The sequence below is a fragment of the Acomys russatus genome, chromosome 20, assembly GCF_903995435.1.
Source record: "Acomys russatus chromosome 20, mAcoRus1.1, whole genome shotgun sequence".
Classification (NCBI taxonomy): Eukaryota; Metazoa; Chordata; class Mammalia; order Rodentia; family Muridae; genus Acomys; species Acomys russatus.
Window position 1 is genome coordinate 32430207 of NC_067156.1, and position 18319 is coordinate 32448525.

An 18319-nucleotide genomic window follows, 5' to 3' on the forward strand; every position below is an offset into this window, starting at 1 on the left:
TTTTTTATGGTGTCCAATGAGATTTTATGCCATGAGCTAAAAGGAGAAGTATTTTCTAGTCTAATATGTGTTTACTGTTATTGGTGGAACTTCTCAGCAGTAGCTTGATACCCACTGCGTACTGCCAGCACAAGTGACCTCATGTCTATTCCTGCTTTGCTAAAGGACAACCTGTACTGTGTGTCCCCATGTCAAACACCAGAGGGACACATCATCTTTTATCATAAAACAGTCTTCTGAAAAGTGAGCTACCCTACCATCAGGTTTTGGGCCCAGCTGATTTTCATAACTCACACCTGTGAAACCGTTTTATTAATTCTGTGGGATTCCCACTAAAGAAACAGGCAGTTTAAATGTAGATATACAGAGCCGATCTCAGCCAAACTAGAAACATCCCTCTCAACTATGATTACTTCTTTTTGCTTCATTTGAAAAGACCAATTGCATGTTAACTTCCTCAATTTGTTTTCATCTCAAGCAGCATAACCCAGAGCATGTGCGGCTGCAAGTTCCTACATCTCAAGTAAGGTAATTTTGCCTAATTTGTAAAGAGAGATATATTTTGCCATCTAAAATATTTTTGCTAAAAATATAATATGTACATACAGCCTTCTAGTTTATTATACTCTCTCAAAACACAGTGTGGATTTTCTAACATCAAAGATGATGATGAAAAATTGTATGTCAATTTTCCAGGCTACCTTAACAGGAGTTTTTAAAAGAACGTTTTAGTCCAATAGTCAGGACAATGTTTCCATGTTAGATAACTTTGTCACAAGAAGGGAAACCCAGTACTAACTATGAGGTTCACATTGCTCAATTTAGTGAAGGATATAAAAGGGAGATGGTTCTTTAATTTGTACCAGATGTTTGTAAATTGATGAATTTCTGCCAGTAATCAAATAAGCCCCTGAATACATCACCCTTAAGACCTCTCTCCATTGTCACCATGCCATCAGGCCACACCAGAGGCTCTGGACTTGGTTGGTAACATGATGGCCAAACTGTCTTGTGTGAATGGAAAATCAAGGGCATTTCTGCACAATCATTACTAAACTGTTCTTGTAGAAGTAGATCATCCTCCAGAGCAGAGGCAAATGACCAGGATGCCATCCAAGAGAAGTTTTACCCACCACGCTTCATTCAAGTGCCAGAAAACATATCGATGGAAGAGGGAAGGTTCTGCAGAATGGACTTCAAAGTAAGAGCTTCTAAAGGGCACGTTGGCGATGAGATAGATACTATGTTTGGGGAAATGTGCCTTTCCATTTCTGTACTGCTCCATTTCCCAACTTTACAGCTTGTCTCACAGCTTGAAAAAGACCATGTACACTGAAAAGAAACACAAATTCTGAAGCTGAGTGGACACACGTGCAAATCCTGACTGAGCCACTTTCCAGCTGTGTATACTTCAACAAGTTGTTTGACATCTCTGTATTTTGTCCTCTCACCTGTGAAATGGGAACCACAAATAGTAGTTATGCAATAAAGTTAGGAAGAGTAGCTGAGTAAACAGATCTACCGAAGGTGTGCGCACGCGTGTGCGCGCACACACACACACACACACACACACACACACACACACACAGAAGAGCATCTGTACTTAATCACTTTTAGAAGAGACTGCATTACATTTGGATTATCTGAATGCTGAAAACTCTTCCTTGTATAATACTTTTCCAGATGCCTTATCAGTGAGAGTTGCTATTCAGGTTAAAGGTCTGTGGGACTTCACTTGATGTCACATTTAGGTAGGCAGGCAGTCATTGCTTCCATATTACTTGTGGGACATAAAGCGTAAATTAATGTTCTAGATAAAGTAGTTAAAAGAGGTCTTTAAAGAGCCTGGGGCTGTATTTGAAAGAATTAGATGTAGTCTGAAATAGTAAAAAAAAAAATATATTAACTTCCAGTTTTTAATTTCAAAATAAAAATTTATAATAAATACATGGTAAATCCTGCTTTGTACTTTCAACCACAAATCCAGATGATGAAACTGTTAAAAGCATAAATAGAAAACTACTCTATTTTGCTTTTAGGTGAGTGGACTGCCAGCCCCTGATGTGTCATGGTATCTAAATGGGAGACCAGTGCAATCAGATGAGCTGCACAAAATGATAGTGTCTGAGAAGGGCTTTCACTCCCTCATCTTCGAAGTGGTCAGAGCATCAGATGCAGGGTCATATGCCTGCGTGGCCAGGAACAGAGCTGGGGAAGCCACCTTCACAGTGCAGCTGGATGTCCTGGGTAAGCCTCCAGAGAGACCCTTCAATGGTAGCACCTCTGATGAAAAGGCAGAGTATTAGGAAAGAAAATAGTTTTAAAGGAAATCCCAGAGGACTGCGTAATTAAAGTTGGCACCTACAGAATCTAGTTCGACGCCAGTTTATACTTAAAACAACAAAAAGACATTTATGGGGAAACAATAAAATTAGAACGACATATTTACCATTAGTTCTTTTTTTTTTTTTTTTAGGAAGGTAATAAGACAATAATAAAATTTTATTTTAATTCAATTTTGAGAAGAGTGAGTGAGGGGTTTGTTTTACATATCCCAAGTCACAGTCCATTGAAGGGAGCCAAGGCAGAAACTGGAACCTGGAAGCAAAAACAGAAGCCGAAGCCATGGAGGACTCACTACTGTCTTGTTTCCTAGGGCTTGCTCAGACGCTCTCTCTCTCTCTCTCTCTCTCTCTCTCTCTCTCTCTCTCTCTCTCTCTCTCTCTCTGCTCGCCTCTCCCACCGCTCCCCTCTCTCTACCTCTCTCTCTACCTCTCTCGACTCCTCTCTCTACTCCCCTCTCTCTCCTCTCCTCTCTCCCTCTCCTCTCAAGCCCTCTCTCTCTCCCTCTCTCTCTCTCACTCTCTCGACTCGCCTCTCGTCTCTCCTGTCGTTTACAATATAATAATTGCATCATTTCCCCTTCCTAGCCCCTCCCATCCTCCCATGTTCTTCCCTTTCAGCCCTTCCTATGCCCCTCCTTTGATCCTCTCAAATTTATGGCCCCTTTTTCTATGATTATTGTAGATGATAGACCGATAGATAGATACATAGATAGATACATAGATAGATAGATAGATAGATAGATAGATAGATAGATAGATCCTCTGCTGGGTCTGGTTAGTATTGCTATTGGTATATAATTTGAAGGTGACCATTTGGTATTTTATAACTAATTAGGGGCTTGTCCCTTGAGAAGACCAGTTCTCCCTACTTCAGTTACCTGTAGCTCTTTATCAAAGGATGGAGCCCTGTGAGGTTCCCCCACCATATTAGCCTATCTATTGGTGTCCTCGTTGTTCAGGTCTTGTTTAGGCAGCCATATTGTTGAGGTGTCATGGCTGAAGGATATTTCTAGTCTGTACTGTGAGAAACAACCTCACAGCAGATTTCCTATTCCTCTGGTTCTTGCGATCTTTCTGCCCCCATTTCTGAAGTGTTTCCCACGCTTTTGGTGCAGGAGTTGTGTTGTAGATATATCCATTGAGGCTGCATACCTCACAGTCAGTGTTTCTCATACGTTGACCAGGTGTATGCTTTTGTTATGGTTTCACTCTCCTGCAAAGAGAAGCTTCTTTGATGAGGGGTAAGAGCTACACTTACTTGTGTGTGTAAGAGATAAGTATTCAGAGTGAAGTAAGGAATTATGCTGGTCTAATAAAGTGACAGCAGTAAGTTTTCCTTTAATCCCCCATGAACTTACTAGTCTCAGGAAGCTGGCTAGGTTTCCAGTACCAGGTGTGGTTTCCTTCCCCTTGAGTCAGTGCTAAGTGTAGTCAGAGAATTGTTGGTTACTGCCAACACATGAGGGCCATTATTGCACCTTTAGGTAGATCTTGCAATGCTGGTTATTGTTTATCAGAGCCAGGTAGAACTATTGACTACTTCACCCTTTGCCAGTTAGTATAGTTCCCTTTGGTACTATGAAAGCTAGTCCTGGGAAGGAGGTTTGAATCCCGCTATTTCCCCTCTCTAGGGCTTCCTTGGCCCCTCCTCCATAGTGTTTTGTTTTTATTTGTTTTACTTTTCTCGTTTTTGCAGTTACTACTCACATCTTAAGATTTGGATCCAGGAATCACATAAGAGAGATAATATACTAAGTTTTTCTTTCTGGGTCTGGGTTACCCCACATAATATATCTTTTAAATTCCATCCATTTATCTGCAGATATCATTATTACTTTCCCTTCCATTGAATACTATGTCACAATGTATATGTACATATTATCCATTTGTCACCTGAAGGACATTTAGGTTGTTTCCATTTCTTAGCTATTGTGAATAGAGCAGGAAGGAGCATGGCTGGGCAAGAATTGGCAGAGAGAATGATATATAGTTTTAGAGGGAGCAAAGAAGATAGTATAAGCATTTGTTGATATAACTAGAAGAGGATTTCAAAGTAGAAAGCTAATAATTTATCTGCTCTATAATCTGCAATGTAGCCATCCTGAATCATACTGGTACAGAATTGTCATAGGCTGTCATAATGTAAATTCCTACTTGAAAAGTGAAGAGTAGGTGATAATTTTTTGGGAAAGTGGCATCCAATTATAACCACCACCACCCCCTAAACAAAGTGCCTATGTCTTTGGGAAAATAGGGTCTGACAAACTGTCACCTAACACTATGAAAGCATAGCTCTATAAAAATTCATATCTGTTTTAAAAATTTTTTACAATCCACGTACTTCAAATGTACCATATTTAATGCATTAAGTTATGGTATTATCTCACAAGAAATATTTAATGAATCATTGTTTGTGATATAAAAGCCTGATTGGGTTAAAAGATGGACAATGTTCCTAATCTTATACTCTGTCTACATCAGTGAAAGATTTTTAAGATCATACTAAAGACTTAGGGACCACAAGCAGAGCAAACAGGGAGTGAGAGCTGGGAATAAAACACATATGCACATGTGCACCCAGTACACATACACACACACACACACACACACACACACACACACACACACACACCATGCTATTAAGCTTTAGGTAAATCATATTTGTGCCAGTGGCTTCATTTAAAAAAAAAATGTTCTATTTCATTTGAAAGAGACCCTGGCTAGAATCCATCCACCCTCTTCATTTGTCCTCTATAGGAGCCAGCTTCAGTGTTCAGTCAGCGTTTCCCATTTCCTCTTGTTGTAGGTGGCTCTGATGATCACTGATGCCTGCATGTCATTATCACTTTTCAAAGTCTCTCCTCTTTCATAGATAGATCTGTCACCACAACCTGGAGTTTGTTTGGTTTTTGGTGTTTTGGAGAGTGTAGTTAGCAATAGATAAAACTGAGGCCCAGAGAAACTAAACAAAAATTTTCCAATTTTACATGGCTCGTAGAGATTTCATTTTGTAGGGTCAAGCCCACAGCCCTGCACATGTGGGACTAATCTTTCACCACTAAGTTGCATCCCCTAACAGGACCATGAATCGTAGCTGTTTGTCACTCTTCCCATCACATGTACTGCCTCGCTGTAGATGAAATGCCTTATGTCTTTAATGAAACATGGTTACCACTTCAATAGATCATCATATTCCATTTTGAGAACTCCGGATATAGTAGAGTAATAATGTATGTTACAATATGTTATATAACAATGAAAAAAACCACTTAAAATCCCGTGTTTCTTTGGAAAGCTTCAATGTTAGCATACAAAATTTATAATGTTTTAATTTGGCTTAATATTGGCTTTATTGACTTCTGACCAATATCCAGCAAAAGAACATAAAAGAGCACCAATGTTTATCTACAAACCACAGAGTAAGAAAGTTTTTGAGGGAGAGTCGGTGAAGCTAGAATGCCAGATCTCAGCTATCCCTCCACCAAAGCTTTTCTGGAAAAGGAACAATGAAATGGTCCAATTCAACACGGATCGGATAAGGTGAGATGAGACGTTCTTGACTGCTGTATACATTGGCTGGATGGATCTAGTTATACTTTTTATGCACATTGTAAGTATAAATTATACAATTGTCATCTTGGGTTGTCTGTTCTTAAAAGTACATAGTGAAGTCAGATTCAGGTAATCCTAAAAATAAGGCATAAAAAAGCCTAGCATTCCCCTTTTGTTGGCAATGAAGAAGCATAGCTGCAGAAAATAAATGACATAAAAAGGATTAAAAGGGAACTGCTGGGTGAGGGGGTTCTTGTGCTTGCTAGACAAATGGTCTACTACCCCGCCACTCACAGGTGGGGTATCTACCTTTGGGAAAAAAATCAATAACTACTTGGCATTTATTAGGCACAGTCTTGACATTTTTTACAGCCCTTTCTTATGAGTTAGATTCTATGAGGCAGCGATATCACTTAAACTTTCACCTGAAAGCAAAGGATTTTACTTCCCGTCACTTAGTTTTTGTTTGTTTCTTTCCAGTTTATATCATGATAATGCTGGAAGAGTAACTTTGCTGATAAAAGATGCAAACAAGAAGGACGCTGGCTGGTATACGGTGTCAGCAGTCAACGAAGCTGGCGTGACCACGTGTAACACGCGATTAGATGTCGCAGGTATGTCCCAGAGCAGCCCAGTTAAACCAGGAAAGCTGAGAGACGCCAGGCTCAGCATTGTGTGATGCATGGCGGATTTTCCTCCACAATCATCTCCACACCTTACCTGTCAGGGACTACTAAGTTCAGCTCGTACATTGTAAATCACTTTTCTGAATTGATTTTTTTTTATTCGTTTCAGCCCGCCCAAACCAAACGCCCCCAGCTCCGAAGCAGCTGCGTGTTCGACCAACTTTCAGCAAGTACTTAGCTCTAAATGGGAAAGGTTTGGATGTGAAACAAGCTTTTAACCCTGAAGGAGAGTTTCAGCGGTTGGCAGCTCAGTCTGGACTCTACGAAAGTGAAGAGCTTTAATAATTTTGTCCACAGTGGAAAACACAACTTCACTATTACCAATATTTCTGATGACGTTGTAGGGGGAAAAATATCTATGGCTCTATTAACAGATTGTGGCTTTACTTAGAGCGTATAACTAACAGGCATTTATGATGTTATTTAGCCTGACTCTGACTCAGCCTGTCTCTGCTTCTTACCTGTGAAGCCAACAGCAAAACTGAGTATACAGGTTTGTAGTGTAAGAGGCTGTCTTAAGATGCAGTGTCTTAACACTTAAGCCATACATATTTAACAACTACGAGTTGTGAACCAGCAACATTTTAAACACCACTGATGCTTGCAGTAACGTTTATGGGTATTGCTTAACACAAGTGTATTTACCTCTTTTCTCTTGTAGGAATACTAATGTGATACAGCTTATCTGAGTGTTCCACAATTTCATGTCAAAAGAATAAAATTCAAATAGTTAAAACAGGCTGGTCTTATCTTCATGAGAGTCTAGAATGCTCTTCCTGATCAGACATGTGGGTTTTGTATGTGAAACAACTCTCAGGAAAAAAAAAATTGTATGTTGACTCTGTTTCTTAGCAATTAAACTTTATTATACAACCCAACTAGCTTATACAAGAAGGAAAAAGGTGAAAGGGACAAAAGAGTGAACCTTCCGGTAGCCGTTCCATGGGACGGGTCCTTAGGTGTCTCTCTGGCCCGCGTGCTGGTCCAGCTGGTCCGCTGCTCTACACACTCTCTCGCCCCGCTGACTTTGTTGTTCTCTCTTCCCCAACTGGCTCCACTCAGTCTGTCACAAGGTATTCATGGGATGCCCCAAGGGTAAAGCCCGCCAAGACTGCTCCCACCTGTGACAAGGCTTATTCTTTCCCACAACTGTGAATTAAAAAAAAATCCAACACACATGCCCGGAGAAGGGAATGAAGCTTATGGCTCAGGCAGCTACTTCTGAAAATGCCTCCCATGACTTACACTTCAAAGGCAGCCATAGTAACATCAGTCATACTCCTTAGTTTATGATTTTATGTTGACTCAAAAGAACTAGTTCAGTGGAACGAGAACCATCTCTAAAGGTCATCTTTAAGTTTTGTATATTTAATGTACATTTCAAGACTGTTTGGATGTTTGGCCTCACATGTTTTTCAAACAAAATAACTTGCTATGTTAGACCATTTAATTTTGTAACACACTGACAGTGCAAGCACAGGTAGATACAAATCCTTTCATGAAACTATCTTAAGCAACAACAATGGCTGTTTCTTTGTCGTGGGCCACTAATCCACCAGCGGTGGCCTTTGCATGGCCTCTTCTGCTCCTTCAATGAAAGACAGTTCTTGGCACTTGCTACTGTGTGGTCTAGTTTTGCTTTACATCTGTACAAACAGCATTTATACTCGCCACTCTCCACTTCTTTCAGGGCGGTAACAAAAGTGTCTTTATGCTTGCTTTCAAAACAGCTCAGTGGTATTCGACATAGGCTACCCTGGAGAACTTTGGACAGAATTCCACTTTAGTTTCCTCTTTTACAGCTATAAGAATCCATACTCGTAGGTTTGAACTTCCTTAATTCACTATTATTATTATTATTATTATTATTATTATTATTATTATTATTATTATTATTATTATCAGTAGTAATAGTAGTAGTATTGGCCTTTTCTATAGTTTGTTTGCAAAGTTCCTGGACAAGATGTTGGTCTGAGTCCCAGGACTTCTGTCAGCTACTGTAATGGCCATTGATCATATAACAGCTTCTGACTCTCAGTGTGTTAATGAATAGGAGGACACATGTGGAGGTCAGTGGACAACTTAGCAGGAGCTGGTTCCCTCCTCCTCTCATGTAAGTCCCAGAGATGTCACTCATGTTGTCAGGTTTAGTGGCAAGTGCCTTAATGTGCCTTAATGTGCTGAGCTATGTTGCTGCCCCAGCAACAACTCTTAAAAGCAACCAGATGCTGCAAGTAGCAGGGACAGCAAGGCCTCACAGCAAAGCATGTGGGCTTGGCATCCATGGACTTTGCTTCGACTTTGGGGTAAATTGTTTCGTCTCTTAGCACTTCGGTTTCCTCTGACTACAGCTGAAAATGAAATTAAACATACACTAAATGTTAATAGTATTTAAGAAATATGATACCATTATAATTAGTTATTATGACTTTTAAAGCCTATTGTTTTTAAATTATCTGTATTATCTGTAGGGTCAGTATGCCCAGCTTGCAAACAATTATGACACTGACACTTGTTATATTTTAAAGTAGCCTTAGTTAACTTGGGGCAGGGCAGATATCAATCTTCTAAACTACTTCCCATAGTGGGGCAAGTATGGGATCCCTGCCTCAATCCCATGCCATCTGCTTCTACCAATTTCTATCAAGCTACCTCCCATCCATAATCCCAAATACTTGTTAATGTTTTTCATCTGGGACAGATTCTCCATCCATGCCGGCCATATGTTTCTCCTCCATCTAACCCATGGCACCCTTCTCCTCCTCCTCTGGTCTTCCTCCTTCCTCCTCATGGTGGTCTTTCTTTCTTCTCCCCAGGATTCCTCTCTCTCCCCAAGCCCCACCCATCTCCTTTGCCCTGACCAGGTGGGATGTCTTTTTATTAATCAAAAGATGGGTCACAGAGACAGCAAGCAGTAAGCAGCATCAAAATACATCAGACCATTCCCCCCCCCCCCAACAGAAGCCCAAAGTCAGAAGGCGATGTCTACATGACAAGAGGCAGAGCACCATTGTATGACATCTACATTCTCCCGGCATGCATTTTGCTAGGCCACGAGCATGCCAGCTAGCATGCACTTCCTAAATGAATTGAAAGGTTTACTTGGGCATTTACAATCTTCTTCAGGCCCTTTTCTTTCCTGGGGACAGGAACCCTTCTGCTCTTACCCTCACTTGCTTCATAAGATCTGCCTTCTGAAGAGTCTGAAATGTATTCATTAGGTGTGTCCTTAACCAAGGTCATCTGTATATAAGGAGGGAACACTCCTTAAGCCAAAGCTATGGCAGGAATGACTAAGTAGGAGGTCAGTCTCTAAACATATGAAATATGAAGAGAAAATAATTACATTTTTTTAATGATTTAATTATTTTTATGTGCATTGGTGTTTTGCCTGCATGTATATCTGTGTGAGGACGTTGAGTCCCCTGGAACTGGAGTTACAGATGGTTGGGAGATGCCATGTGAGTGCTGGGAATTGAACCCTGGTCCTCTGACAGAGCAGTTAGAGCTCGTAACCCCTGAGCCAGCTCTCCAGCCCCAGCACTTACATTTTCTATATATTTTATTTTCTGAGTAAATGCTATTCCTTAATAAAAGGGAAAGTATACTTTATATTTCTTTTTTTTGAAGATTTATTTATTGGTTATGTATATAGTGTTCTTGCCTGCACGTACACCTGCACACCAGCAGAGGGCGCCAGATCTCATTATAGATGGGTGTGAGCCACCATGTGGTTGCTGGGAATTGAACTCAGGACCTTTGGAAGAGCAGCCAGTGCTCTTAACCTCTGAGCCATCTCTCCAGCCCTACTTTATATTTCTTTATAGCATTTACTACTGACTGCTTTAGTTTGTATATTTCCCTAGACTTTATGACCTAGGAACTTGGCCCCCAATGAGGTAATGTTAAGAAGAAAGCCTTTGGGAAGGGATTGGGTGGTTGGGAGCTATTTGGCATTACCAACCTACAGACATGCATACTTATCAATTACAAATACATATCACAGGGAAACTCTTTGAATAAGAACGTTCTATAACCTGCCTGACAGAGATGGAGATCTAATGAGACACGTGAGTCTCTCAATCTGTGAGACTGTTGAAGCAGCCTAGCCCACAGAAATGGGAATTCCCTCAGCAATCTCACTCTGAGAAAAGAAGAAGGCCTCAGCCAGAAGGGAAGCTGTCTCCCAGAAAGAGATTTAACACAGTGGTACCAACTTGTGACCTTACAGTAAGCATCTGAAGCCCAAAAAATGATGGGCCGGTGGGGTGTGGGGGAACCACACCTTACCCAGACTGCTTAATTATGCATATCCTTGCCCCCCCTAGTTTAATTTTACTTCAGGACCCCAAAGTGGAGCTCAGAGGTATACTGGATCTCTTCATCCCTCTTCCCAATGAAGCCAATTTGAATAAAAAATCTTCCTTTTCTCTTCCACACTATTAATTCAGTTCTTTTAATTGAGTTGTTGAAGATAGATGGCTGGACCTTATATGGGGCACAGATTGTGACTACCACATTTAATACTAAATCCTTGCAGCATTTTTAAAAGATGTATTTATTTTTTTTAGATTTATTTATTTTATTTATTGCATATGAGTGCTTTATCTGCAGAAGAGGGTATCAGATTACATTATAGATGGTTGTGAGCCACCATGTGGTTGCTGGGAATTGAACTCAGGACCTCTGAAAGAGCAGGTGGCACTCTTAACCACTGAGCCATGTGAGAAGCCTGGGAGAATGAGGAAATAGAAGGATCCAGAGGGTCCTGGAAAACTACAGGTGGGTCTGGGCCCTGGGGTCCTCCTCAAACTATGGCACCAGCCAAGGAAAATATAGGCAGTAAACTTCGAACCCCTACCCAGACTAGCCGATGGACAGGACATTCTCCACCGTTAAGTGGAGAAGGAGAGCTGACTTTCACACAAACTCTGGTGCCCCATATTTGACCATGTCCCTTGGATGGGGACGCCTGGTGGCACTCAGAGGAAGGAAATAGATCACCGAGACTCGATACCTTATGAGCATATACAGTGGGAGGAGGTCCCCCTCAGTCACTGACATAGGGGAGGGGAATAAGGGGGGAAGCGGGAGGGAGGGAGGAATGGGAGGACACAAGGGATGGGCTAACAACTGAGATGTAATTTGAATAAATTAATAATAAAAAAAGGAAAAAAAAAGATGTATTTATTTATTTTGTGTATGTGAATTACATGTGCACCTGAAGGCCAGAAGAGGGCATCAGATCACATTATAGGTGGTTGTGAGCCATCCCTCCAGCCCCAGAGCATTTTTTTTTTTAACCCGGGAAAAGATGAAAGTAATTTAAGTCTGCATCAGTAGGAAAATGAACTGGCCAGTATTAAGTAGCAGTTAAAATAAATGATCAAAAGCATAGTATAAATTGAATTAGAAATTTATAAATATATGTTTGAAGAGGAAAGAATTTGTACAACGATGAGTAGAGGAAAATAGCACTCAAGTTTTGGAGCGGGGAGATGGCTCAACGGGTAAAGTCCTCAGTCCTCCATTCCTTAATGAGTAAAGACTGGTGTTCAAATGCAGAGCTCCCATGGAAGTGCCAACTGCTCATGTGTTGTGCCATAACACACACTTTGACTCATCCCCGAAAAGGAGCCCAGGCCAGACCACAGTAACGTTTGCACCAATGTCCAATTTGATGAAAGTAGTGGATTTTTAAAAATCAGGTTACCCACAGGAGTTTGGGGGAGAGGTTACTTACAAGGGACAGGGATGACTCCTGCATCACCAAAAAACCTAGCCCAACATAGGCGATGAATCCCCTAAGCTGCACCCTTGGAGCTGCTGGAGCTCTCTGCAGAGCATGTGGCCAGCCCTTCAGTTGCTACATCTCTGGTTGACTCTGTCTTCCTGCTGTTTGGCTGCTTAGAGTCTCCACCCCAGCAACTGTTCACTCTGCCTTACACCATTGAGAGGAGCCTTCAAGAAGCTCCCAAGTTGTGCCAGGTGGTGGTGGCACACGCCTTTAATCCCAGCACTTGGGAGGCAGAGGCAAGTGAATCATTGTGAGTTCGAGGCCATCCTGGTTTACAAAGCGAGTCCAGGACAGCCAAGGCTACACAGAGAAACTCTGTCTTGAAAAACCAACCAACCAAATAAACAAACAAAAGAGAAGCTTCCAAGTTGCTGTTGGTATTTTTTTAATATGGAATGCTTAATAAATTTGCATGTCATTCCTGCTCAGAGGTCATGCTCATCTCTATAGCCTTCTGATTTTAGTATAAGCTCTTCAGAAGTGAGCACTCTTCCAAGTTTGTGTTCTCTGCATACATGACTCTTTGTGACTCCTCCTTCCCTTTGAGAGGAATGTTTCAGTATGGGAAAGGGGTTAAATTCAGAAGAAGAAGCCATAGAACAGCATAGAAGCCCACGTGAAATGCCAGCACTTAGGAGGATCCCTCAGACAAGCTGGTTAACCAGAGTGTCATAGCAAGACCCCGCTTCAACATATGAGCTTGAAAGAGACCAAGAAAGACATCTGACACCAACCTCTGACCTCCATATACTTGCACACTTGTGTGCACCCATACATGTAAACTCAAGCTCATGTACACACACACACACACACACACACACACATCCAAAAAACGAGTTTTATACACATTCATGGTAAAAAAAAAATTTTTTTTAAATACTTGAGAATTACATACAATAGTTTATAGAATGCCTCACCAAGAAGTGGAGAGAGGGGCTACTAATATTTTTAAAAGTACATTATGGTGTTCTTATAGAGTGGGAACCATATTTTTAAAATGCTAAGGCTAAGATTATACAGGTCTATGAAAATAATATGAAGTCCCTAGAATAGTGTGCCTAGATTAATGCCATTAATTTTATTGATAGGACCGGGACAGTTCCATCATCATCATCATCAACAACAACAACAACAACAGGACAGTTCCATCAACAAAACAATAATCTATTTTATCTAGGAAAGCTGGCAGTTGGGAGCCAGCCACATGTTGGTTTACCTGGGTTATTCTTTGTACTTGTATCTAAGAAGACCCAAGTCAGGTTTGCATGGCTTAGAATTAATCAGTCAACCATTGTACATTATGAAATGTCATATTTGCAAGTTACTGTAGAATGTTCATAATGAATTGAAAGTATCTTCTGTACTTCCTACTTCTATAAATGAGACCATGAGGGAAGAACAGAGCCTAGTGTGAGCTAACTTGTATGTTCTGTGTCATAAGGACTTAGCTGGAGATCAGAGCAGGCTGTGTCAGCATTTGGCAAAGCTTCATTTGGTGAGATCTGAGTTAGGGTTGTAGAATGAGAGAACGCATTCCGCTGTGCAGTTGAGATTTAAAAGCAAGACCTTCTTCATGCTGGAAGCTGAAGAGATGGCTCAGCCTTTAAGAGCACTTGCTGGTATTGCAGAGGACCTGGGTTCAGTTCCCAGTACCCACATGGCAGCCCAAAACTGTAACTCTAGTTCCAGGGAATCTGATGTCCTCGTCTGGTTTCTCTGTGCACTATGAGCACTTAATGTATGTCCATACATGCAGGCAAAAACATTTACACACATGAAATAAATTGATTTTATAAATATTTAAAAGTAAGGCTTTACTCACATTACACTTTTGTTCTGGGCTGAGAAAGATACTCTCCCATCAATTCTCAGCAGTGGATTTAACAGCAACTTGATGGAAGAGACATTTGGACAGTGGGGAAGCTAAGGCTTTCAGAGGTCCATACTTAGCTCCTTTCCTGTCCTGAGTTTTGAGCAAGTTGACCAACAAAATGAGGGTAAGGAGACTATCTGGCCCTTCAGAGTCTCATGTTACTTGTAAAAAGGAGAAAACCTCACTCAAATGTGCAGAGAGGAAAACATGATCTTACTGAACATAGAAGATTCGGGCTTAGTAGCTGCCAGAAAGTTGCAACAGCCAGTGACTTGCAAAGACAGAATGAGAATCCACATTTTCTGCCTTTTCCTCTTTTGTTTTTGTTTTTGGTCTATCTCTTCTCTCTGTTGTGTGGCTTCTTCTGGTTACTTTGCATGCACATATCCTGTAATGCTAATTATTATCCATAAAAACTCTAGGTATAGTTTCCTTTTGCATTTACAATCCATTTCTTGAAATTTACACTACAGGGACATGCACACACAAATGTGAAAAAGTAAAGTGTAAAGACACACGCATGCACACAATCCACTTCTTGAAATTTGTGCTGTAGGAGCACACACATACACAGATGTGTAAAAATGGAGTATGAACACACACACACACCAGGATCCTGTAGTCTTGATGAAGCAGTTAAAAAAACATAGGTAAGTGCAAAGTGGGTTCTCTGAGATGGCTGCTGCTCATAAAATGTTGCATAGGAGGAACTGACAAGAAGGCACAGCCAGGTGTCCAGACAGGGAACAAGAGATAGGGGAGGACTCAGGTTTTCCCCATGCTGGATGCATAAAGCTACTACTTTTTTTTTCCTCTATGGCTTAAACGTATGTATTCCTTAGATGTCCATTTTGTTGTTATTGTTCTGGCCAATAAGAACCCCTGGTAATACTAGAGACAACCATAGGCATGCTCTTCCCTCCTCCTTACGTCAGCTTTTTAGAAGAATAGGTTATGAGGATAGCTTCAGCCTAGGATTCAGAAACAAACTTGGGCAACACAGATTCAGTACATAAGTAAATAGAAGGCTAGGGTTGTAGCTCAGTGCTAAAGCACATGCCTAGCAGCATGTGACTCTGACCTTGACCCTTGCAAACTTCTGAGCTTTCAAAACAAGGTTTTACTTCGTGCTCCAGGCTAGCCTGAACTAAGGAACCTCTTGCCTTGGCCATACATTGGTTTTCCCTTTTCCTTCTGACATACTGTAGCTTGTCCTGGCATGTGGTTTGCTCTTGAAGTTTGTGAAGCATTTCGGGAGCCCGTGGAGACTCTTTTTCTTTCATCAATTGTAGGAACATATCAGCATAGAAGCCAGTGAGATGGAGGTAGCCCAGCCACTTAGCCACCACAGGGAGGACACTGGACTTCGCATGCACTAGAAGGGATTTTATTTTGTGTTAGGGCACCATTTTGATGGTGCTTGCTATAACAAGACAAAACCAAGGCCATCTGATGACAATATACGATGCATCCAATAAAGTGAATGAGATAGGCAGACAGATGTGAATTCAAAGTACAAATACCCATACTATACTATACTAAGAGGCGGGCATAACCATGTATAAGATTACTGTTTGTGATTTAAAACAAACAAACAAAAAACTTCTATGTAGTAGGAAAGGCAGAGACGCTCTTTCAGATCTTCCAGATTAAATGATGCAAATAACACATAATAATTAAGGGCTGGAGAGGTGACTCTGCAGTTTAAGAGCACTGGCTGCTCTTTCAGAGGATTCAGCTGCAATTCCATAATCCACATAGTGGCTCACAATCGTCTGTAACTTCAGTTCCAGGGGATCTGACACCCTCTTCTGGCCTAAGTGTGCACCACACATGTACCAGACATAGATGCAAGCAAAACACCGAAACACATAAAAACATTCTTTTTAATTAAATAAGAAGATATGGCAACTACTGCACTATACATCTTGGACTGACTCCTGAACCAAAACCAAGGGTATTTTTCTTTTGTTATAAAAGATATTAATGAAATAATTAGTGAACTTTAGGTAAATATACTGACTTAGCTATTCGTATATCATGATCAAATATTTGTGGTGTTAGATGAAATAACCAAAATGTGTTGGTAGCATGTTTGATTTGGAAATGTAAAAAAGAATGAGCACCCTCTGCTGGTAACAGCTAAGAAAGACTTCTGGTTTTCAGGCACTGGCTGAGTCTAGGCAGAGAAGGAAGTGGAGAGGTCAGCCCTGCACAGTCAGGGCAAGCCAAGCTGACTATCTTAGCAGTCAGTGACTTGGGTCTATTTCTTGGGGTTTTTTGCTGTTGTTGAGTATAAAATCTTCTAAAGAATTCAATATGAGGTATTACTTACAATATAGCATCACAAGAAAGGGGCAACTTGAAGAACAAATGAGAATTTCAGAAAAGCAAAATCCCCCCAGCCCAAACAAAACAAAAAACAACTTAGAAGATGAATTGGAGAGGTTCTCCAAGACAGGGCAAAAAGATAAAGTCAGAAGACTGGAGAGCAGCCCTGCATTTTCCACCTTGAGCCCAGGTGGAAGGGATCGAACCTATCCTTTGGTGGCTGATGAGAAGATGGGCCAAAGCTGAAACATAGTAACCTGGTTATATCCGCAGAAAACACAACAAGATTGATGCAAGTTTCTCAGGCCAAGAATAGATGTTGAAGCACTAATTAGGCAGCTCTTTCAGGAGTGTGGATAACTTAGGCAAAGCCAGAGAGCGGATTGAACAAAATTTAAGAGGAAAACAACAACAACAAAAACCGGGGGGGAGGGGAATTAAATGGTAGAGCAAACTGAACATGTGACAGAGAGGGTAGGTTGGGTGGGGGTGGAACTCGGGGAGGGAGGGGTCAGATGAAAGGGGAAGAACAGATGGATTCGATTTCTACAAGTTTCCAGAATGAACTAGACTCCATTTAGCAACATGAGCAATGCGTGAGAGCAGGCAGGCTGAAGAGCTGTGTTTGAGTATAGGGAGTAGAGTAGATATCACAAGTTTAATTGCTATTTTCTAAATTCTCGTTTGGTGTCAAATAGAGAGATTTAGTTCCTATTACAAAACTGGTTAGGGTCAGAGTCTAGGCCTTCAGAAGCGTTAAGGAGCTAACAAGCCGCTTTTCCTCTGCAGGCAATTAAAGAAACAAGCAACAATTAAGCAGAGAAAGTTGATGTTTTCAATGTGTTCATGTTGGGAAAAGGGGCAAAGAGGTCCAGAGAAACCTTTCCCTTCAGTCTACCTTTGGCGTTCTAACGTGAGATTTATATTTAAATACTCAAAGAGAATTGTGCCCAATTAAGTAGTCAAGGTCAAGCTGTGGCTTTGCTCATAACTCACTTACCTTTGTCTTGGCACCAAGCTATCCTGCAAAGGGGTCCCACAAACTTGTAGAATAGTTCAAAACTTCCTAGGGTAGAAAGAGCTCAAGGTCAAAGGCGGGGGAGGGGGCGAGAAGTGGGCGGGAATTCTCTTCTTGGAAATGCTCCTCTGACTGGCATCAGGTTTCAAAGATAACTCCCCCCCCCCACACTTCCAGCTTACAGGAAGGAATTCCAGTTCTTTGTTGACCACTGTTTCAATACCCAGATAATCAAGTAGAAAGGAGTAAGTATTTTTCCTTGGAATCTTTGTTCCTTTTAGGAGTCAAGATGAACCTCATTGGGGGCGGGGGGGAAGAGAGAGAGAGAGAGAGAGAGAGAGAGAGAGAGAGAGAGAGAGAGAGAGAGAGAGAGAGAGAGAGAGAAGGAAAGAAGGAATAGAAAGAAACCGTCGGTTAGCCATTGTCAATAGGGCAGGCCTATAATCCCAACACTCGGAAGGCTGAGGCAGGGCGTCTGTGAGTGTAAGGCCAGCCTGGACTACGTGGTGAGACCTTATCTGCAAACAAAAAAATGGGATTAATATTTTTTCAGGGAGTTCAGCATTTGGCTTAGAGGTAATGAAACCCATGGTGAACGTGTGTACAGAGAATACTCGGTGATAGCAATTGCGGATAATCACTTGTTTAAATAAGTGCTCTGGGCTTGCCGCCCAATGCCACGGGATGTCCGTTCAGTCAGCTGTGGTCAAGTTACAG

The 18319-nt window shown here is 41.3% G+C and overlaps 1 protein-coding gene and 1 non-coding gene across 4 annotated transcripts in view; one reads left to right on the forward strand and one right to left on the reverse strand.

Annotated features, from left to right (window-relative positions):
* The window catches only part of Myot (myotilin), a 31516-nt gene extending 24153 nt beyond the window's left edge, over positions 1-7363 (forward strand). For 2 of the 3 annotated variants that reach the window (XM_051163930.1, XM_051163932.1), the window contains 6 exons: positions 479-528; positions 1069-1201; positions 2040-2247; positions 5720-5885; positions 6378-6511; positions 6693-7363. In XM_051163930.1, the coding sequence (XP_051019887.1) occupies positions 479-528; positions 1069-1201; positions 2040-2247; positions 5720-5885; positions 6378-6511; positions 6693-6865 (864 nt within the window). In that variant the 3' untranslated portion in view covers positions 6866-7363. The remainder of the gene's footprint in view (positions 1-478; positions 529-1068; positions 1202-2039; positions 2248-5719; positions 5886-6377; positions 6512-6692) is intronic. The other variant, XM_051163933.1, reaches the window with a different exon arrangement.
* Positions 7364-12764: 5401 nt separating this feature from the next.
* LOC127204869 (U6 spliceosomal RNA) lies at positions 12765-12866 on the reverse strand. Its single transcript, XR_007832555.1, has one exon. It is a non-coding gene; the product is annotated as a U6 spliceosomal RNA (small nuclear RNA).
* Positions 12867-18319: the final 5453 nt, after the last annotated feature.